This window comes from Salvelinus sp. IW2-2015, linkage group LG36 (genome assembly GCF_002910315.2).
Source record: "Salvelinus sp. IW2-2015 linkage group LG36, ASM291031v2, whole genome shotgun sequence".
Lineage (NCBI taxonomy): Eukaryota > Metazoa > Chordata > Actinopteri > Salmoniformes > Salmonidae > Salvelinus > Salvelinus sp. IW2-2015.
Window position 1 is genome coordinate 17,948,388 of NC_036875.1, and position 23,873 is coordinate 17,972,260.

Below are 23,873 nucleotides of genomic sequence, written 5' to 3' on the forward strand. Positions count from 1 at the left end.
CGTAAAAGCTCTCTCTCCCTCTTCTCTCACTTTCTCTCTCTTTCCTCTCCTTCTCTGCATTCCCTTCAGCTGTGATCTACTCTCGGAAGCTGTGAAATGCCAAAGTACAGAATCTGATGAGTCTTAACTGAGAAAACTTAAAGGAAAAGGGGGGGTTGACTACAGCTTTAAACCACAGAGAACGAGAGACAGGGCAGAGCGTGCGCCACACTGTTACCACACACACACACACACACACACACACACACACACACACACACACACACACACACCACACACACACACACACACACCACACACACACACAGGGCCAGCCCACTGCTGATTGCCCACACATGCTTGAGCAACCGCTAGGACCACAGAGACAGGTATATATGTATACAGGGAACCCTGCATGAACACAATTTATAAAATGTATACACTGTTTATGTAGCATACCTGAAGTATACATGTTACTTATATAGGACAGCGGTTGACCCACGTACAGGCGTTCTCATTTTTATTAGGTTGTCAAAAAAAAAATTCTGTAGCCACTATGGTTCAAGCTTCAACCCAGTTTTAATTTACCACTCAGGAGAACTATCTTCGGCCTAACCCTTGGCCCAACCCAGCATTTTGGGAAAAACTGAAAACTAGTAATAGATGGAGACAAAAGTAACTTCAGAATGTGTTCAGAATGAGACAGGAACTTGTCTTTTAAAGAGAAAAATACAAGTCTGTTGTGGTGGTGGCGTCATGTACAACTCTTGTTAACAGATTTACACATGTATGTGTCAGCGATTCATTGGAGCAAGTCTTCAAACTGTCTTTGATGTGTAGGTTTCTGTAATGATGTTTTCATGGCTGTAGCCCTACCCAGACCATAGTAATTTTGACACACACACACTTACACTATATATACAAAAGTATGTGGACACCCCTAATTTGAGAAGTAGAGAAAAATCTGTTATTCCCCCCATGTTGCTGACAGGTGTAGAAAATCGATCACACGGCCATGCAATCTCCATAGACAAACAGTGGCAGTAGAATGGCCTTACCGAAGAGCTCAGTGACTATCAACAATGGCACAGTTATAGGATGCCACCTTTCCAACAAGTCAGTTTGTCAAATTCCTGCCCTGCTAGAGCTGTCCCGGTCAACCGTAAATTCTGTTATTGTGAAGTGGAAACGTCTAGGAGCAACAACGGCTCAGCCGCGAAGTGGTAGGCCACACAAACTCACAGAAAGGGACCACTGAGCGCTGAAGAACGTAGCGCGTAAAAATCGTCTGTCCTTGGTTGCAACACTCACTGAATTCCAAACTGCCTCTGGAAGCAAGAAGAACTGCGGCATTAAATGGGTTTCCATGGCCGAGCAGCCTCACACAAGCCTAAGATCACCATGTGCAATGCCAAGTGTCGGCTGGAGTGGTGTAAAGCTCGCCGCAATTTGAGCAGTGGAAACGCGCTCTCTGGAGTGATGAATCACGCTGCACCATCTGGCAGTCCGATGGACAAATCTGGGTTTGGTGGATGCCAGGAGAACGCTACCTGCCCCAATGCATAATGCGAACTGTAAAGTTTGGTGGAGGTGGAATAATGGTTGGGGCCTGGCCTGGGCCTTAGTTCCAGTGAAGGGAAATCTTAACGCTACAGCATACAATGACATTCTAGACGATTCAGTGCTTCCAACTTTCTGGCAACAGTTTGGGGAAGGCCCTTTCCTGTTTCTGCATGACAATGCCCAAGTGCACAAAGCAAGGCCGATACAGACATTTTCGAGATCGGTGTGGAAGAACTTGACTGGCCTGCACAGAGCCCTGAGCTCAACCCCATCGAACACCTTTGGGATGAATTGGAACGCCGACTGCGAGCCAGGCCTAATCGCCCAACATCAGTGCCCGACCTCACTAATGCTCGTGGCTGAATGGAAGCAAGTCCCCGCAGCAATGTTCCAACATCTAGTGGAAAGCCTTCCCAGAAGAGTGGAGGCTGTTATAGCAGCAAAGGGGGGACCAACTCTATATTAATGCCCATTATTTTGGAAAGAGATGTTCGAACAGCAGTTGTCCACATACTTCTGGTCATGTAGTGTACATACTCAAAGGATTTAGTTAGGTAGACACACACACACACACACACACACACACACACACACACACACACACACACACACACACACACACACACACACACACAGACTACTGACTCCTGTGGTGTGTCAGACACAGGGTGGAAGGATAATGGATTTACCAGGGTGTTTTGCAGTGTTTATGATTATGTTGTTGTTTTAATATGCTTATATTGAAAGAGACTATTTTATTGGAAGTAAAATGTTAACCCTACAGATACACTTGCAGATTCTGCTTACAGCTTGACAAGAGCTGACGGAATTCTTAGCAAGTACCTAGATCCTATACCTAGACAGCTTCTCATTTGCTCAYACTTTTTTCTTTGCTTCCCGATGTACAATATTATGTCTGACTTTCCACTGTAGTGGGGTACTTCTTGGTTTTAGGGTGGGTGTGAGGGTGTGTCTTGTATTTAGATTATATTTTATTGGTGGGTGTCTCCTTTAATGGTTTAAAATATAACATCCTTCTGAGGTCGCTATGTGTGTCTTTAAGCGTCATTGKGAAGTCAAAGGCAATTTTCTGGATTGTGTGCACAATTACTTATTTTATTTGACCAAGGCCTCTTTTTCAAGGGAACCCTTCATGAACACAATTTATAAAATGTACAACATGTGAACATACAGCACAATACAAACATACCATACTACAAGCAATTTAAGAACAAACACATTCTTCAACGATGAGGTCCTTCATTGACAACTTGAACTGCCCTAGAGGCGCCAGAGCATCTGCAGATCATTCCATATACGGAGCGCCCCAAAGAATCTGATTTCCCTAATTCTGTAGTGGTCAACGGGACCTCTAGAGTTAGCCATCCCTGTGATCAGGTCTGGTGGCTCGTATGTCTGTCATTTAAAGTAAAGTAAAATATGGCGGAGGTTTGCACAATTGGGCTTTATAAACAAAAAGAGAGCAGTGCATGATCTACGAGACTTAAGCGGGGGCCAGCTTACTTTCTGATACAGAATGCAATCATGTTTACTGAACCTATTGCCCATAATAAAGCGTAGATCACTATGATAAGCCATTGGATGCAGTTTAAATATTATWCTAGCTATTTAATCAAGAATGTAATATATTGTTCTCTCTCTCCCTTCCCCACTCTTTCTTTCTTTCCCTTTGTCATCCAGCCCCACTGTGTCCTCCTGGCGTCTAAAGAGAACAGCGCTCCAGTGAAGCTGGGAGGGTTCGGCGTGGCCATCCAACTGGGAGAGTCAGGACTGGTGGCTGGAGGTACACAACACATTGCATGCTGGGAATGTCCCTGTGCATCACTCAGATGTTTGCAGATCTGAATTGGGACTGGCTGTCAGGCTCCGTCCAATATCCACACTAGAATACCACATGGAATGAAGCAGAATGTACTGGCCATGCATTCTAAATGGTATCCTACTATGGATATTGGAAAAGAGGCTATATCGAGTTTATGTTACAATATCTACACTAGTATACCATTTAGAATGCATGGCCAGTACATTCTGCTTCATTGGTATGTGGTATGCTAGTGTGGCTATTGGAGCGTAGCCGCTCTCTTCTCACTTTGCTCTCTCACACAGGAAGGATACAACTTTTATCAACGTACTGTAGTCGGTACTTGTAACTAGTACCTGCAATCAGCTTGTTTCTGCTATTCATACATTCAAATAGTTAATTAATAATACAATCAAATAATTGGGAAAGATTGGCACCATTTAATTGGACAGACTTAGATTTCTGGGGTCAACTATCCCCTTAAAGCGCAACTGAAGGCAATAAACAACTGATCTGATAGGCTGTTTTCTATGTGGCATCGTTATTAGTCAGAAACATTTATTCTAGTGTCAAAATTTACTACAGTGTAAACAGGTTAATTTTGTTCATAAAGTCAGTTTTTCCCCCCAAACTGTCTTTTGTAAGTGAGTTTGTCATGACTTGAAGGTTTGGTTTTGATTTCGACAATGCTCTCTTACCCACAAACATAGGATACACAGCTGCAGTTGTTGCGCTCTATCCAATCCTACCGCAGAACACACAGACAGTGAGACAAACCTGCCCATCAGCGCAGAGGATCAGACTTTGTTTACATAAGACAACAKGTCTCACATTTTTTATTTGAGAAATACTGCACCAAACACCTTAGCTAGATGTAAAATCGCATGGCTAAAACCTCCTCGGCGAAAACGTTAAAATGATTTACAGATTTCTTAAATTAGATTCATTCAGAATATTTTGAAGAAGTAATACTGGCTTTGTTCCTATGGTGCCTCATGGGGGACAAATATCAGTAACTGCCACATTGAACCACACCAAGACTTAAATCAAGTTGTTCTTAATGAGCAACCGAGAAACACAGTGTGTGCAGTCGCTCCAAGGGTAATGCCACACGTAGGGTACCAGATGTATGGATGAATTGTTAGGTTAACATTTCATTTGAATGAGTGTTTTCACAGCAGACAAGATAAACCAACAAACTATGCTCCCCAGTGCTATCCATTCACCCTGAATCAGGGAGGAATAGATATTTATCTTCATCCCTGATGCATTGTAATGCATTACTCATGTTTTTGACACATCAGCTATCAGCTTTCGTCACACATTGGTTTGACCCAATAATCAAATTTCCTCTTACTAACAAATCAAATTGTATTTGTCACATGAGCCAAATACATGTAGACCTTACAGTGAAATGCTTACTTACAAGCCCATAACCAACAATGCTGACACGTGTGTTTTAACAGGGCGTTGAAACTACACACCTATGTACATGGCCTGACCTTAAAATAGGAATTAGACCTGACTGTGTCTGGTGAATCATGTTAGCACACACAAAAAAATTGCCAAAGACTCCAGCCACCCAAGACTGTTCACCATGTTCCCATCCAGCAGGCAGTACCGGTGCATCAAGGCTCAGTCCAACAGACTCCTAAACAACTTCTATCCCCTGGCTATAAGGCTGTTAAATGGCTAATAACTACTGCTCTCCCTCTCCCACAGACTTTCCACACTGACTCTATGCCCATCCACAGGCCTCTACCCACTCACCGCCACTCTTACTCACACACACCTACTCACATACACACACCCTCACTCACAGACGCATTACTAATTACCACATGCTTACACCCAGTGGTGTAAAGTACTTAAGTAAAAATACTTTGAAGAACTACTTAAGTAGTTTTTGGGGGGTATCTGTACTTTACTTTTTAAACTTTTACTTCACTACATTCCTAAAGAAAATAATGTACTTTTTACTCCATACATTCTCCCTGACACCCAAAAGTACTCGTTATATTCTGAACGCTTAGCAGGACAGGAAAATGGTACAATTCACACACAAAATGGTACAATTCACGCACTTGTCAAGAGAACATCACTGGTCATCCCTACTGCCTCTGATCTGGCAGACTCACTAAACACAAATGTGAAATGAATGTAGGAGAATATAACACATTAGATCTGGTAAAAGATAATACAAAGAAAAAAACATGCTTTTTTTATCATCTTTGAAATGGAAGAGAAATGCCACAATGTAAACTCAGCAAAAAAATAAACATTCTCTCACTGTCAACTGCGTTTATTTTCAGCAAACTTAACATGTGTAAATATTTGTATGAACATAAGATTCAACAACTGAGACATAAACTGAACAAGTTCCACAGACATGTGACTAACAGAAATGGAATAATGTGTCCCTGAACAAAGGGGGGTCAAAATCAAAAGTAACAGTCAGTATCTGATGTGGCCACCAGCTGCATTAAGTAGTGCAGTGCATCTCTTCCTCATGGACTTCACCAGATGTGACAGTTCTTGCTGAGATGTTACACCACTCTTCCACAAAGGAACCTGCAAGTTCCCGGACATTTCTGGGGGGAATGGCCCTAGCCCTCACTCTCCGATCCAACAGGTCCCAGACGCGCTCAATGGGATTGAGATCCGGGCTCTTTGCTGGCCATGGCAGAACACTGACATTCCTGTCTTGCAGGAAATCACGCACAAAACGAGCAGTATGGCTGGTGGCATTGTCATGCTGGAGGGTCATGTCAGGATGAGCCAGCAGGAAGGGTACCACGTGAGGGAGGAGGATAACTTCCCTGTAACGCACAGCGTTGAGATTGCCTGCAATGACAGCAAGCTCAATCCGATGATGCTGTGCCACACCGCCCCAGACCATGAAGGACCCTCCACCTCCAAATCGATCCCGCTCCAGAGTACAGACCTCGGTGCAACGCTGATTCCTTTGACGATAAACGCGAATCCGACCATCACCCCTGGTGAGACAAAACCGCGACTCGTCGGTGAAGAGCACTTTTTGCCGGTCCTGTCTGGTCCAGTGACGGTGGGTTTGTGCCCACAGGCGACGTTGTTGGCGGTGATGTCTGGTGAGGACCTACTTTACAACAGGCCTACAAGCCCTCAGTCCATCCTGTCTCAGCCTATTGTCTACAGTCTGAGCACTGATGGAGGGATTGTGCGTTCCTGGTTATACTCGGGCAGTTGTTGTTGCCATCCTGTACCTGTCCCGCAGGTGTGATGTTCGGATGTACCGATCCTGAGCAGGTGTTGTTACACGTGGTCTTCCACTGCGAGGACGATCAGCTGTCCGTCCTGTCTCCCGATAGCGATGTCTTAGGCGTCTCACAGTACGGACATTGCAATTTATTGCCCTGGCCACAATTTATTGCCCATGACTCCTTGCAGCATGCCTAAGGCACGTTCACGCAGATGAGCAGGGACCCTGGGCATCTTTCTTTTGGTGTTTTTCAGAGTCAGTAGAAAGGCTTCTTTAGTGTCCCTAGGTTTTCATAACTGTGACCTTAATTGCCTACCGTCTGTAATTTGAAGGAATTTGAAATTATTTATACTTTTACTTTAGATACTTAAGTAGATTTTAGTGATTACATTTGCTTTTGATACTTAAGTAGATTTAAAATCAAATAGTTTTAGACTTTTACTCAAGTAGCATTTTACTGGGTGACTTTCACTTTTACTTGTGTCATTTTCTTTTAAGGTATCTTTACTTTTACTCAAGTATTACAATTGAGTACTTTTTCCACCACTGCTTCCACCACATGCACACAACCCCTCACACCTACACTGCTGCTAAAATTATTATTGATTAGATGTATTACTACCATTACGCTGCTGTTAATTGATTATTGATTGCCATTACAATTGTTCCTATCTATTTTTCCTGCTCCTGGTCACTATTATTTCTGTTTACATGTATGTATTAGTATCTACTGTATCTACCTCGACTACTCCAGTGTCCTTGCACACTGTACATTTGGTACTGGTACTCACCCTGTATATAACTTACACTGTCTTTGTTTTCTTCCTTTCTTATCTCCTTTGTTGGGGGGGGGGGGGTTGCAAGTAAAGCATTTCACTGTACTTAAAATCAAACTTTATTTGCCACATGCGCCGAATACAACAAGTGTAAACTTTACCGTGAAATGCTTACTTACAAGCCCTTAACCAACAGTTCAGTTCAAGAAGAAAATATTTACCAAGTAGGCTCAAATAAAACGTAATAATAAAAAGTAACACAATAAGAATAACGAGGCTATATACAGGGGGCACCGATACCGAGTCAGTGTGCAGGGGTACAGGCTATTTGAGGTGATCTTGTAGGTGGGGGCGAAGKGACTGCATAGGTAACAAACACACAGCGAGAGGTAGCAGTGTACGGGGGGGGTCAATGTAAATTGTCCGGTGGCGATTTTTATGAATTGTTCAGCAGTTTAATGGCTTGGGGGTATAAGCTGTTGAGGAGCCTTTTGATCCTAGACTAGGCGCTCCAGTACTGCTTGCCGTGCAGTAGCAGAGAAAACAGTCTATAACTTCAGTGACTGGAGTCTCTGACAATTTTAAGGCCTTTCCTCTGACACCGCCTATTATATAGGTCCTGGATGGCAGGAAGCTTGGCCCCAGTGATGTACTGGGGCGTTTGCATTACCCTGTGTAGCGCCTTATGGTCAGATGCAGAGCAGTTGCCATACCAGGCGGTAATGCAACCGGTCAGGATGCTCTCGATGGTGCAGCTGTAGAACCTTTTGAGGATCTCAGGACCCATGCCAAATTTTTTCAGTCTCCTGAGGGGGAAAAGGTTTTGTCGTGCCCTCTTAACAACTGTTTTGGTATGTTTGGTCCATGATAGGTTGTTGGTGATGTGGACACCAAGGAACTTGAAACTCTCGACCTGCTCCACTACAGCCCCGTCGATGTTAATGGGGGCCTGTTCGGCCCGCATTTTCCTGTAGTCCACGATCAGCTCCTTTGTCTTGCTCACATTGAGGGAGAGGTTGTTGTCCTGGCACCACACTGCCAGTTCTCTGACYTCCTTCCTATAGGCCGTCTCATCGTTGTCGGTGATCAGGCCTACCACTGTTGTGTCGTCAGCAAACTTAATGATGGTGTTGGCATTGTGTTTGGCCACGCAGTCGTGGGTGAACAGGGAATACAGGGGGGTACTAAGTTCACATCCATGACGAGCCGCAGTGTTAAGGATCAGTGTGGCAGACGTGTTGTTGCCTACTCTTACCACCTGGGTGCGGCCCGTCAGGAAGTCCAAGATCCAGTTGCAGAGGGCGGTGTTTAGTCCCAGAGTCCTTAGCTTAGTGATGAGATTCCGGGGCACTATGGTGTTGAATGCTGAGCTGTAGTCCATGAACAGCATTCTCACATACAGTGGGGAGAACAAGTATTTGATACACTGCCGATTTTGCAGGTTTTCCTACTTACAAAGCATGTAGAGGTCTGTCATTTTTATCATAGGTACACTTCAACTTGAGGTACGGAATCTAAAACAAAAATCCAGAAAATCACATTGTATGATTTTTAAGTAATTAATTTGCATTTTATTGCATGACATAAGATTTGATCACCTTACCAACCAGTAAGAATTCCGGCTCTCACAGACCTGTTAGTTTTTCTTTAAAGGCCCTCCTGTTCTCCACTCATTACCTGTATTTAACTGCACCTGTTTGAACTGTTTACCTGTATAAAGACACCTGTCCACACACTCAATCAAACAGACTCCAACCCTCCACCATGGCCAAGACCAGAGAGCTGTGTAAGGACATCAGGGATAAATTGTAGACCTGTACAAGGCTGGGATGGGCTACAGGACAATAGCCAAGCAGCTTGGTGAGAAGGCAACAACTGTTGCACAATTATTAGAAAATGGAAGAAGTTCAAGAGTGACGGTCAATCACCCTCGGTCTGGGCTCCATGCAGATCTCACTCGTGGGCATCAATGATCATGAGGAATGTGAGGAGATCAGCCCAGAACTACACGGGCAGGACCTGGTCAATGACCTGAAGAGAGCTGGGACCACAGTCTCAAAGAAACCATTAGTAACACACTACGCCGTCATGGATTAAAATCCTGCAGCGCACGCAAGGTCCCCTGCTTCAAGCGCAGCGCATGTCCAGCCCTCGAAGTTGCCAATGACCATCTGGATGATCCAGAGGAGAATGGGAGAAGGTCATGTGGTCTGATGAGACAAAAATAGAGCTTTTGCTCTAAACTCCACTCGCCGTGTTTGGAGGAATAGAAGGATGAGTACAACCCAAGAACACCATCCCAACCGTGAAGCATGGAGGTGGAACAACTTCATTCTTTGGGGATGCTTTTCTGCAAAGGGGACAGGACGACTGCACACGTATTGAAGGGAGGTGGATGGGGCCATGTATCGCGAGATCTTGACCAACAACCTCCTTCCTCAGTAAGGAGCATTGAAGATGGTCGTGGCTGGGTCTTCCAGCATGACAACGACCCGAAACACACAGCCAGGGCAACTAAGGAGTGCTCCGTAAGAAGCATTTCAAGTCCTGGAGTGGCCTAGCCAGTCTCCAGACCTGAAACCCAATATGAAAATTTTGGAGGGAGCCGAAAGTCCGTATTGCCAGCGACAGCCCCGAAACCTGAAGGATCTGGAGAAGGTCTGTTATGGAGGAGTGGGCCAAAATCACTGCCTGCAGTGTGTTGCAACACTGGTCAGAACTACAGGAAACGTATTATCTCTGTTAATTGCAAACTAAGGTTTCTGTACCAAATATTCAGTTCTGCTTTTCTGATGTATCAAATACTTATGTCATGCAATAAAAATGCAAATTAATTAATTAAAAATCATACAATGTGATTTTCTGATTTTTGTTTAGATTCCTTCTCTCACGTTGGAAGTGTACCTATGATAAAAATTACAGACCTCTACATGCTTGTAAGTAGGAAAACCTGCAAAATTGTCAGTGTATCAAATACTTGTTCTCCCCACTGTAGGTGTACATTTTGTCCAGGTGAGAAGGGCTGTGTGGGGTGCGATTGAGATTGTGTCATCTGTGGATCTGTTGGGGCGGTATGCAAATTGGAGTGGGTCTATGGTGGCCGGAGAGATGCTGTTGATGTGAGCCATGACCAGCCTTTCAAAGCACTTCATGGCTACCGACGTGAGTGCCACGGGGCGGTAATCATTAGCAGGTTACCTTCACTTTCTTGGGCACAGGGACTATGGTGGTCTGCTTGAAACATGTAGGTATTACAGACTCGGTCAGGGAGAGGTTGAAAATGTCAGTGAAGACCCGCTGACATTGGTCCGCGCATGCTTTGAGTACATGTCCTGGTAATCCATCTGGCCCAGCGGCTTTGTGAATGTTGACCTGTTTAAAGGTTTTGTTCACATCGGCTACCGAGAGCATTATCACATAGTCATCCAGAACAGCTGGTGCTCTCGTGCATGCTTCAGTGTTTATTGCCTCGAAGCGAGCATAAAAGGCATTTAGCTTGTCTGGTAGGCTCGCGTCACTGGCCAGCTCGCGTCTGGGTTTCCCTTTGTAGTCCATAATAGTTTTCAAACCCTGCCACATCCGACGAACGTCAGAGCCGGTGTAGTACGATTCAATCTCAATCCTGTATTGACGCTTTGCTTGTTTGATGGTTCATCTGAGGGCATAGCGGGATTTCTTATAAGCGTCCGGATTAGTCCCCAGCTCCTTGAAAGCGGCAGCTCTAGCCTTTAGCTCGATGATGTTGCCTGTAATCCATGGTTTCTGGTTGGGATATGTATGTACAGTCACTGTGGGGACAACGTCATCGATGCACTTATTGATGAAGCCGATGACTGAGGTGGTGTGTTCCTCAATGCCATTGGATGAATCCCTGAACATATTCCAGTCTGTGCTAGCAAAACAGTCCTGTAGTGTAGCATCCGCGTCATCTGACCACTTCCGTATTGAGCGAGTCACTGGTACTTCCTGCTTTAGTTTTTGCTTGTAAGCAGGAATCAGGAGGATAGAATTGTGGTCAAATTTTCCAAATGGAGGGAGGGAGAGAGCTTTGTATGCATCTCAGTGTGTGGAGTAAAGGTGGTCTAGGATTTTTTCCCCCTGCTTGCACATGTGACATGCTGGTAAAATTTGGTAAAACTGATTTAAGTTTGCTTGCATTAAAGTTCCCGGCCACTGGAACGCCACTTCTGGGTAAGCATATTCTTCTTTGCTTATGGCCTTATAGAGTTGGTTGAGAGCGGTCTTAGTGCCAGCTTCACTTTGTGGTGGTAAATAGACGGCTACGAATAATACAGATGAGAACTCTCTTGGTAGATAGTGTGGTTGACAGCTTATCATAAGGTACTCTACCTCAGGCGAGTAATACCTTGAGACTTCTTTGATATTAGACATCACGCACCAGCTGTTATTGACAAAAGACGCACACACTCACCCCTCGTCTTAACAGAGGTAGCGTCTCTGTTCTGCCGGTGCATGGAAAATCCCACCAGCTCTACAGTCATGGCCAAAAGTTTTGAGAATGACACAAATATTAATTTTCACAAAGTCTGCTGCCTCAGTTTGTATGATGGCAATTTGCATATACTCCAGAATGTTATGAAGAGTGATCAGATGAGTCCCTCTTTGCCATGCAAATGAACTGAATTCTCAAAAAACATTTCCACTGCATTTCAGCCCTGCCACAAAAGGACCAGCTGACATCATGTCAGTGGTTCTCTCGTTACGAGAGACAAGGCTGGAGATCACTCTGTCATGCTGATTGAGTTCGAATAACAGACTGGAAGCTTCAAAAGGAGGGTGGTGCTTGGAATCATTGTTCTTCCTCTGTCAACCATGGTTACCTGCAAGGGAACACGTGCCGTCATCATTGCTTTGCACAAAAAAAGGCTTCACAGGCAAGGATATTGCTGCCAGTAAGATTGCACCTAAATCAACCATTTATCGGATCATCAAGAACTTCAAGGAGAGCGGTTCAATTATTGTGAAGAAGGCTTCAGGGCGCCCAAGAAAGTCCAGCAAGTGCCMGGACCGTCTCCTAAAGTTGATTCAGCTGCGGGATCGGGGCACCACCAGTACAGAGCTTGCTGAGGAATGGCAGCAGGCAGGTGTGAGTGCATCTGCACGCATAGTGAGGCGAAGACTTTTGGAGGATGGCCTGGTGTGAAGGGCAGCAAAGAAGCCACTTCTCTCCAGGAAAAACATCAGGAACAGACTGATATTCTGCAAAAGGTACAGGGATTGGACTGATGAGGACTGCGGTAAAGTAATTTTCTCTGATGAATCCCCTTTCCAATTGTTTGGGGCATCCGGAAAAAGGCTTGTCCGGAGAAGACAAGGTGAGCGCTACCATCAGTCCTGTGTCATGCCAACAGTAAAGCATCCTGAGACCATTCATGTGTGGGGTTGCTTCTCAGCCAAGGGAGTGGGCTCACTCACAATTTTGCCTAAGAGAACAGCCATGAATAAAGAATGGTACCAACACATCCTCCGAGAGCAACTTCTCCCAACCATCCAGGAACAGTTTGGTGACGAATGCCTTTTCCAGCATGATGGAGCACCTTGCCATAAGGCGAAAGTGATAACTAAGTGGCTCGGGGAACAATACATCGATATTTTGGGTCCATGGCCAGGAAACTCCCCAGACCTTAATCCCATTGAGAACTTATGGTCAATTCTCAAGAGGCGGGTGGACAAACAAAAACCCACAAATTCTGACAAACTCCAAGCATCGATTATGCAGGAATGGGCTGCCATCAGTCAGGATGTGGCCCAGAAGTTAATTGACAGCATGCCAGGGCGGATTGCAGAGGTCTTGAAAAAGAAGGGTCAACACTACAAATATTGTCTCTTTGCATCAACTTCATGTACTTGTCAATAAAAGCCTTTGACACTTATAAAATGCTTGTAATTATACTTAAGTATTCCATAGTAACATCTGACAAAAATATCTAAAGACACTGAAGCAGCAAACTTTGTGAAAATTAATATTTGTGTCATTCTCAAAACTTTTGGCCATGACTGTATATTGTCCGTTTCTTTGTTCAGCCACGTCTCGGGAAACATAAGATGTTACAGTTTTTAATGTCCTGTTGGTAGGATAATCTTAATAGTAGGTCATCAATTTTATTTTCTAATGATTGCACGTTAGCAAGAAGAATGGAAGGCATTGGGAGTTTACTCGCTCGCCTACGGATTCTCAGGAGTCGCTGTTCCACGTCCCCTTTTCCGGCGTCTTTTATTCACGCAAAAGGTGTGGATCTGGGCCTGTTCCAGTGGAAGCAGGATATCCTTCTCATCGGACTCATTAAAGGAAAAAGTTTCTTCCAGTCCGCGGTGAGTAATCACATTTCTGATGTCTAGAAGTTATTTTCGGTCATAAGAGACGGTAGCAGCAATATTATGCACACAATAAGTTAAAATTAAGTTACACAAAACGCAAAAACTGTTTACAAAATTGCACAATTGGTTGGGAGAATGTAAAAAGTCAGCCATGTTCTTCCACGCCATCTTCAGGTGTGCATGTGACATATATCTTCAAACTTGAAAACACACACTCAGAAGCGTAGTAAAGAGTTGCAGTAGAATATGAATATCAACAATGTTCCAGTTTCTTTGGTAGTTTGTGGCTTTTGAAGCCAGAAGAAAGACCACTTCTTCTTTCATATTCAGTAGACATGACATTCTGTTCAGAAAAAACAAGAAGTGATATTCTGTGTGTGAGCATGTTTGTGCACATTCATGTGTCCACACTTGTGACTTACTTGACTTAAAGGGGAACTGCTGATTTGGCCTCGTTTTTTGGGCTTTCTCCTCAAGAAGTGGGTTCGTCCAGCAAGAAATCCTTGCCACCACCAAGACACACCCATCTGTCAGAACCTTGCCCGCAGCTGTTTCCCCCCACTCAATCACAGCAAACAAACCTCCTGCCGGTTGAGTTCAATAACTACTGACAGATGTATGGTGAGATGCCAGAAGAAGTTTTGAATAGGTCAGTAGCCTACAGAGTAATATGAGAAGAATGCAATTGCTGAATTTAGATTTTCTAAACTAAGTGTTTTGATAACTTCCTGACCAGTTTAGGTGATCATTTTGTGATGTTCCGGGGACATCCTAGCAAATAATTGTTGTTTGCAGGGCTGTTGCTGCCACAATGACTGTGGTTAAGTCAGGTGGAGGCTTGTTTGGGATTTCCTCAAAGTGTTATCTCCAGCACTCCATTTCTTGGGATTTTTTGGTAAGAGGGTTTCCCGTTCATCTTTAATGGGATGGCTTCGGCTCCTGTTCTTCCCAGCCAGCTGTCCGGTGATCTTGTACAGTTCCTTGGAATTTTGTTGCTTTGGCTGCTGCCTCCACCTCGCTAGCAAGCGGTTCCTTGTGTGCTTTCTCTTCCCTCTTTCTGACCACCTTGTTTCTATGTCGATATTCCTGCTGCAGACTTCCTCTCTTGGTGTCATCCATTTCCCAGTTGAGTTTGAGTTTGGTCTCCCTCCTTGCCTCTATTTCTTTCCAGGTGTCATCTGTCACTTGTCTTTKCCCACTAGCACTGACTCCAAAAAGTTTTGKGACACTGTTTGGGGCACCTCCTCCCAGCTGCCCACAGCACTGAGGTTAGGAAACACTGTCACCACCGATAAATCCACGATAATCGAGAATTTCAACAAGCATTTCTCTACGGCTGGCCATGCTTTCCTCCTGGCTACCCCAACAGCTCCCCCGCAGCTACTTGCCCAAGCCTCCCCAGCTTCTCCTTCACCCAAATCCAGATGGCAGATGTTCTGAAAGAGCTGCAAAACCTGGACCCATACAAATCAGCTGGGCTAGACAATCTGGACCCTCTCTTTCTAGACAATCTGGACCCTCTCATTGTTGCAACCCCTATTACTAGTCTGTTCAACCTCTCTTTCGTATCGTCCGAGATTCCTAAAGATTGGAAAGCTGCCGCGGTCATCCCCCTCTTTAGAAAACCTTTCTAAAGCCTTCGAATCCCACCGTACCTTCTCCACTGTGCAATCCGGTTCCCGAGCTGGTCACCGATGCACCTCTGCCACGCTCAAGGTACTAAACGATATCATAACCGCCATCGATAAAAGACAATACTGTGCAGCCGTCTTCATCGACCTGGCCAAGGCTTTCAACTCTGTCAATCACCGAATTCTTATTGGCAGAATCAACAGCCTTGGTTTCTGAAATGACTGCCTCGCCTGGTTCACCAACTACTTCTCAGATAGAGTTCAGTGTGTCAAATCGGAGGGCCTGTTGTCCGGACCTCTGACAGTTTCTATGGGGGTACCGCAGGGTTCAATTCTCGGGCCAACTCTTTTCTCTGTATATATCAATGATGTCGCTCTTGCTGCGGGTGATTCCTTAAACCACCTCTACGCAGACGACACCATTCTGTATACATCTGGCCCTTTGGACACTGTGTTAACAAACCTCCAAACAAGCTTCAATGCCATACAACACTCCTTCCGTGGCCTCCAATTGCCCTTAAACGCTAGTAAAACTAAATGCATGCTCTTCAACCAATCGCTGCCCGCATCCGTCTGCCCGACTAGCATCACTACTGTGGACGGTTCTGACTTAGAATACCTAGGTGTCTGGCTAGACTGTAAACTCTCCTTCCAGACTCATATTAAGCATCTCCAATCCATCCCGTGTGTAACTCTGTGTTGTTGTTGTTAGTTGCACTGCTTTGCTTTATCTTGGCCAGGTCGCAGTTGTAAATGAGAACTTGTTCTCAACTGGCCTACCTGGTTAAATAAAGGGGAAATAAAATTGTGCTTCTCCAGTTGTCATTTTATTTTCCAATCTTGGCATTCATGTCTACCAGTACAATTTAGATCACAGTCTCTCTTGGGTACTTTTTGAATAACTGCTTGTAGCTGTTGATAGAAGGCAACTTTTTCTCTTCGAAGTCAGCTGAGTTGGTTGGAGCATAGCACAGAGGAAGAGGATGGTTTCACCTGTGATATTTCCCCAAAGGTGTTCCATCTGCTTTCAGACTTCAACAATGCTCAGGTTGTATCTTCTCATCTCTCTAGCTATTTGTGACAGCTTTCCTGTCTGGTAAAATGTTCTGGCATTCCAGCATCCAATTCTCATTCTTGACATGAGCTATAGAAGACTCTTCTTCCCCTGGACTTTCAGTTGAGTTTGGGCCAGGGGATTCATGGGCACCCTTTTAGAGTAGTCTGTTTGGCTAAGGTTTTAGTGAGGTTGTGTTTCCATAGTTTTGCTTTCGGAAATCTTTTTTGAACTACTGAATGGGTGACTAGAAATTTTCAAACTACCAGATCTTTGATAATTTTCAAGGATTTTATGCTATCTATCACAAGACGGGTACTTCAGATTTTCACAGGTGTCTGTAATTATCTCTGACCCTCTTTGGCCTTTTCACATGTAAAATAAGTAATTAAATAAGATTATACAAAAAATTACAATAGATTGCCATAGATTTTCTGTTAATTACCAAAATAACCAAAGATTCCGGTAACTGTGGTAAATTACCAGTAGCTTCGCAACCCTTCCCGGGCAGCTGTGCCCACTGTTATCTACAGTGGTCGTAGATCATTTTCCTTTGTAAAGCTCCATGATCAATAGGCGGACTGTGCTTCGTCTGATCCCTCGCCCTAGACCTGTCCGGTTTGGTTAGACCTGCTGGGAGTTACCTCCCACCGGCATAGCTCTTGAGGGGTCGTTGAGGTACATAAGCCCCCTCACCACGACAAGGTGACAGTCCCAGAGGAGGGCCACTCGTCCACATGTGTGTATGACTGAATGTGTGTCTACCCTTTGTCTCTTCCCTACAGGTCGTGTAGGAACACCCCACTTCATGGCCCCAGAGGTGGTGAAGAGGGAGCCTTATGGTAAGCCAGTAGATGTGTGGGGCTGTGGCGTCATCCTCTTCATCCTGCTCTCTGGCTGCCTGCCCTTCTACGGCACAAAGGAACGCCTGTTTGAAGCCATCTGCAGAGGCAAATACAAGGTAGTAGTTGATTTACAAAACGGCACCACACAATGATGTGTACAATAATAAATTCCAGTCTGTGCCTATGGTATTAGTAGCCTTACCCCACCTGAAAATGTGTGTGTGCTTTTCTCTCTCTCCGTGTGCGTGTGTCTCTCCAGTTAAACCCCAGACAATGGGGCCATATCTCAGAGAGCGCTAAAGACCTGGTGAGACGGATGCTCATGCTGGACCCTGCAGAGAGAATCACTGTCTACGAGGCACTCAACCACCCCTGGCTCAAGGTACACACACACACACACACACACACACACACACACACACACACACACACACTGTCTGCCTCAAACTCCACTGGATCACAGCATACTGTAAATGATGGTGCATTATGTGAACATTTTGTGTGTGGGGGTGGGGGGGATATTGGCTGTATTTCGAATGGTACTGTAATTCCATCCCACAGAATACAGTACCGTATTTTACAGTGGCAAAAATGTTTTGACCACAATTGGATGTATAGTATTGTTGTGTCTGGCTCATTAACATATTTTGAGGTGTGCCTTGTAAGAGGCTGTATCTGTTGCACCCATTTGTGAAAGGGCTGTACAAATTTAACTGGTATGTTGTATTATGGGAGCATTGATGTTTTTACAGTAAATTCTAAGGTATTGCACTGTGCCATTACACACTACTTGCTTTGGTACTGTAATATGGAATACAGTCACTTGCCAATGAGCTGCCTGTAAGTTACTGTCAAATTCACCGCAACCCCTTTACAGTGTACAAACACACACACACACAGTCTTGTACAGCTAACCTTGTGGGGACACACAATTCAGTCCCATTCAAAATCCTAACCCTAACCTGTACTCTTACCCTAACCTTACCCCTAACCCTAGATCCTAACCCTAAAACTAACCGTAGCTCCTAACCCTTAAAGTCATTCTAATTCTAACACTAATTCTAACCTTAACCCTAAACGCCCTAGAAATAGCATGTTGACCTCGTGGGGACTAACAAAATGTCCGCAGTTGGTCAAATTATTGTTAGTTTACTATTCTTGTGGGGACTTCTGGTCCCCAAAATAATAGTTAAACATGTCCCCACAAACACACACACACACACACACATTGTCTTCTTGGGATACCGAAAGGCTAGTAAAGTGAGATTGTGATTGTATTGATCAGGAGAGAGACCGTTATGCCTATAAGATCCACCTGCTAGAGACGGTGGAACAGCTGAGGAAGTTCAACGCCAGGAGAAAGCTCAAGGTAAGCTCCCCAAATTATACTCTCCTTTTCTAGTTGGAATGACAATAGGAGTGTTAATGTTTTAAAACATTTGGTGCTGACATGGAAGATAGTTTGTCTAACTGTCTGTCTGTCTCAGGGAGCCGTACTGGCAGCAGTCTCCAGCCACAAGTTTAACTCCTTCTACGGAGATCCACCAGAGGAAATGCCTGACTTCTCTGAAGACCCCACATCCTCGGGTAGGAGGAACATACACACATGCATACACACACACACACACACACACACACACACACACACATACGTTTGCACGCACGCACACACAATTATTTACAACTCTAGGTTCCTGTTCCCCGGCCACTGATGATGTCGATTAAGGCAGTCCCCCACACCTCTCTGATTCAGAGGGGTTGGGTTAAATGTGGAAGACACATTTCAGTTGAATGCATTCAGTTGTACAACTGACTAGGTATCCCCCTTTGTCTTATGTCTTTTTCAAGGTATTGTTTTCACAAAGAAAGTATCTTCTCTAGTGCTCTAACTCTTACACCGGCTTCTGAAACGTCATCCTGGAGAGCGGCTTGTAGGCTTTTGTTCCAGCCCAACACTTGATTAAACATTATCTGTAAAACATGGACTCTACTGAAGACATACACACATAGTTTAGAATTTCTCTAACCTTCTCTAACCTGACACAGTACTGCTGTTCTTTTTGTTGGACTAACAAGTCAATTCAGCACCTCTGAAATCTTTGGATGGGCTGCACTGTTTTCAGAGAATGTTTCAGCCACAATTATAGTTATCCTTTACTGTTGCTGTGTCCATGTAGTCCCTATATGAGGATGATAACTTAGTCAGTTTGTCTAAACTTAAACTCTGTATTGTTTGTGTTAATGCTGCCTTCCTGATAGGACTACTTGCAGCAGAAAGTAGGTATCCCTCCTCTAGGTATATACTGCTCTGTATGTGTGTTCTGTATCTGTCTGTGTTGTCCCTAGTTCTCTAGCAATCAACTCTTACACACCTAGATCCTGCCTGCGTGTGCTTTGTGATTGTCCATTTGTTGTTTTGTCTTGCATTATTTGTCCCTTTTTTCCATTTCCTGTTCAATGTATTCTCTTTTATTGTACTGTTGCCTACATAACTGCCTTACTGATTATGGATTGTCTGTTTTGACGTGCGCGTTTGCGTGCGTTGTGTGTGTGTTTGTGTGTGTGTGTGTACAGGGGCTGTGTCTCAGGTGCTGGACAGTCTTGAGGAGATCCATGCGTTGACCGACTGCAGTGAGAAAGATATGGACTTCCTACACAGTGTCTTCCAAGATGAGCATCTACACACACTACTAGATGTGGGTAGACACACACACACACACACACACAGAATGAGACCAATACATAGGCAGACATACTGCTAGTCGGGCCACTAAAATGTAAGTCAGACAGATGTGGTGTTTCTGTCATTAGATGACGATCGGCACCAGCTGTCATTGAGTCATCTTTAACCTCCTCTCTGACTGACTGACTCATGTCTATGGCGGAGGGGAGTTTAGCTGTAGGTCAGACACTCAAACTTCAACAGCCATGGCTCTGTCTGCCTCTGACAGTTAGGCTACTGCTCCATTCCAATACTCTTAACTCCATTTTTGTCTGTAGGTCCTAGCTGACTACATTAACGGCTAATTTCCTTTAGCTAGCTATCTAGCCCGTTTGTAGACACCTTCCCTCGTTGACATGAAAATAAGTGAATATAAGTGGGAGAAAGATTGTGCAAACTCGATATAGTTTATCAGAGGGTTATGTGGAGTTATAACCATATTGTCATGTTGTTCTTGCAGAAAGAGAAGTGGAAGATGGATAGTTTAGTCTCTCTCCATTTCTCTCTCTCTCTTTCCCTGTCCCTCTCTCTCTCTTTCCCTGTCCCTCTCTCTTGTGTTTTCTGTGTTTTGTCTGTCACCCAGAACTCATAGCAGCCAGCCAAACACCAAACCTCTCTGCTCCAGAGGGTACCAGCAGTTCACTGCCAAAACACACACACACCCTGCAGAGGAAACTATGCTGCACTCATGATTTCATGCCACATTAGGAGAGAAGCTGTGTGTGTGTGTGTGTTACTGAAGGCTATCTGGCTGGGGGAAACCGGGTTTTATTAAAGGGCTTACTTGAGGCCTGTTGACTCTAAAAACTCTTATCTTAATCCTGAAGGGGTCTTGGTAACACTTGAATCACACCCTTCATCACAAAGTATTACAGCTTATGCAGCTTCTGGCAACTGACTTGACAGTCAACACAAACTGTTATCTAGGTTGGTTGTGTGTGCGTGCGCATTCATGCGTTTCATGAACTTATAAGGCCTACAATATCTTAAGTTGAGGATGTGAGGTTTGGAGGGGGTTCGGAAAGGGAGTTACCAAATAGAGTGTTAGAAAAGGGTTAGTGGAAAAGGGAGGAAGGGGGAGGATGAGGCAGTTGCTTACGGACCCTGCCCCATTTGCCAGGGGCTGAATGGCTCAAGAAGAGAAAGAGAGGAAGACTTGTCTCCAACTCTCTCTCCCTGGGGAGGCGTTTCTCTAGGAACCTGTTGCTGCAGTTGCCCATTAGAGAGAGCAAGAGAGACCACACTGCTGCACTGAAAATTGAATGAAAGAGGAGACCCAGACTCCATCACTGAAAAGAGAGAGAGACCCCCACAATCCAGCTCTGAAAAGCAACAGAAACAAGGAGAGCGAGAGAGACCCAGACTTCTGCACTGAAAAGAGAGTGAACAATGGGTGCTATTGTCAGGCCTTAGCCCCTTTCACTGCTGTGTGACTCCAGACGCCTGCAGTAGGGTATCTGTGAGTACATCTGTAGGGCTGATGTTACCATCCTCTCCACTCGCACACAGAGAGGCTCAGGGAAACTACAGATCCACAGGAAACGGAATGGATGTACTGTAACAATAGCCTGGATGCTAAGCTAGCTTAGTGCTTGTTGTGCATATTCTCTTCTGGGTTAGGGTGTTTGGGTACTGCTTGGGATCTGGTTGGTGAGTCGGTCTTGTTGTTTCAGTGTGTGTGTGTCAGTGGTCCTTACTTGGGATGAAGTAAGGCTTTATTTCTCCTTTTAGGGAGAACATTGTTGACTAACTTCCGACAACAATTTGACAGTTAGGAAAATGAGTGATATGTTAAATGACAATATTTTAAGATGTGTGTGTATATACACTTGTTTCTGAAAATGTCTTAAGTTTTAATAAGCAATCTGTAAGATCTTTGATAATGGTAGCACGTAGCCGCATTAGTAGTTTGGAGTAAGCGCCGAGTGTAAAGTTCATACAGTATGTCCTACAGTCTATATTTGACGCAGTTTTATAAGACCGTTTTTATCATCACATCTAAACATTGCAAGCAGATCTGAAAATAGCATTTCCTGTTAGCTACCGAGACATCATACAACTACCCAGAATTAAGCAGGTACTGTGTGTGTCTTGGTGGTTGTGTGGTTGTGTGGGTGTGTGTGGGTGGGTGGTTTCCATGACCCTGCAGATGGCTATATCAGTCTGCTACTACAGGAGTTGTAAAGGCCCAGTGCACTACTTTGATAATTTTATTGTTATTATTTGAATTTTTTTATTACTTCAGATTTTTCAGGGGGAGCTGCAGCACCCCTACTTCCCACAGCTATGCCCCATGTCATGACAAAAATACTCCCGAATGCATCATTTTTTTAAACATTTTAGAGTCTAGCTTTTGTTTTGGTTATTGTTAGTTCTCAAAGATCTTATTTAAAAATATATACATTATCCTTTCTACATACTTTATATCTGGGTTTTAGTTGTTTAAGTTTACACTGAAAATGTTTTTCCATCACTGTACTGTTTGGACATAGGCGGCCCCAAAAAAMCACTTATGCGGTGTTACCCTGGTTCTCATGTCAGCCTTCCACAGTAGGAGCAGACAGAGAGAGACTCTGAACTTTCCCAGGAACAGCAGGTGTCTAGTGCTCAGCCTCCCYATGCACTCCCCACACACATCACACAGGCATCTGTCCAAACATGGTTGACTCTATCTCCCACTGCAGACCCAGGCACCACAGACATCTCAAACATTCTGAATATTCTCCTCCTTTTCCCATCACATACTCAGGAATGACACACACAGCAGACTTAGCATGATAATACTGTCTGAATATCACTGTGTTAGTGTTCATACAAATAACACACATATTTAGTCAAGTAAGTTCACGGAAGGATAGCCACAGAATGTACATTTCTAGAAAAACGGGACTGTTCCCAGCTGTAGTTTCGACTTCTAAATGAGAAATACACATTAACTAAATGTTAGCTGCTTCACTGTTAGCTGTTTTCATACCATGTTTCTGATTGTTGCCTAAACCAGCGGCTGAGAACTATGCTACTTGTGGTAGTACTATTGGTCTGCCTTGTGTCTCTGGTCAGGAGCTATGGGGAAATAGTGTGAACAATGAACCAGACTTTTCTTTGTGTCTTACACACAACTCCTCTGCTTGTCTTGGTTGGTTAGTGGAGACTACTCACTGTGTGTACATTGTGTTTTCCACACTGATTCATACACACAACCTCAACAGTTGATCTTGTATAGCCAGCTGGTTCATTGCAAACAGAACCAAAGTGTTGCTCCTCTTTCAGTCTGCATCAGAAACTATATAATACATGTCCCTACATTGTAAATCTTCTGTGCATCAGAAACTATATAATACATGTTCCCTACATTGTAAATCTTCTGTAATGCTTAAATGAAAGCAAGCAATTGTCCAMATTRASGAGAGCCTGGCACTAAAGACAACCGGTCATTCTGAGTACAGAGAGAAGGAACAAAATGTATCATTCAGCCATTGAAATGATTCACCATGAGCCATTCATTGTTGTTCAGTGTTGTGTGTCGTGTTGTTTCAGTTTATGACAAGATCAACCCAAGTCCTCCACCCAGATCAGAAACCCTCTAGCGATGCTGTGCAGAGAGTCAAAGAGGTGAACCACCACACAACACACAACACACACCACACACACACCACACACACACACACACACACACACACACACACACACACACACACACACACACACACTGATATAATGTTGTTTGCTTGTCACCATGCTTGTGAAGACCTATATGATTGATCACATGATCAACTCTATCATCACATGCTGCTTCCTATGCCTCTGCCCTGATCAGTCTTCTTTACCAACACGGCTCTAGTTTATTAACACATCTCATCATCTCAAAATAACACCCTATTTCCCATGTAGTGCACTACTTGGA

At 44.3% G+C, this 23,873-nt stretch overlaps 1 protein-coding gene across 1 annotated transcript in view; it reads left to right on the plus strand.

Annotated features, from left to right (window-relative positions):
* The window catches only part of caska (calcium/calmodulin-dependent serine protein kinase a), a 225,728-nt gene that overhangs the window by 160,440 nt on the left and 41,415 nt on the right, over window positions 1-23,873 (plus strand). The window contains 8 exon segments of the mRNA XM_070437720.1: window positions 3,244-3,346; window positions 17,188-17,366; window positions 17,507-17,629; window positions 18,533-18,616; window positions 18,735-18,834; window positions 19,822-19,947; window positions 23,507-23,540; window positions 23,542-23,581. Coding sequence (XP_070293821.1) covers window positions 3,244-3,346; window positions 17,188-17,366; window positions 17,507-17,629; window positions 18,533-18,616; window positions 18,735-18,834; window positions 19,822-19,947; window positions 23,507-23,540; window positions 23,542-23,581 — 789 coding nt within the window.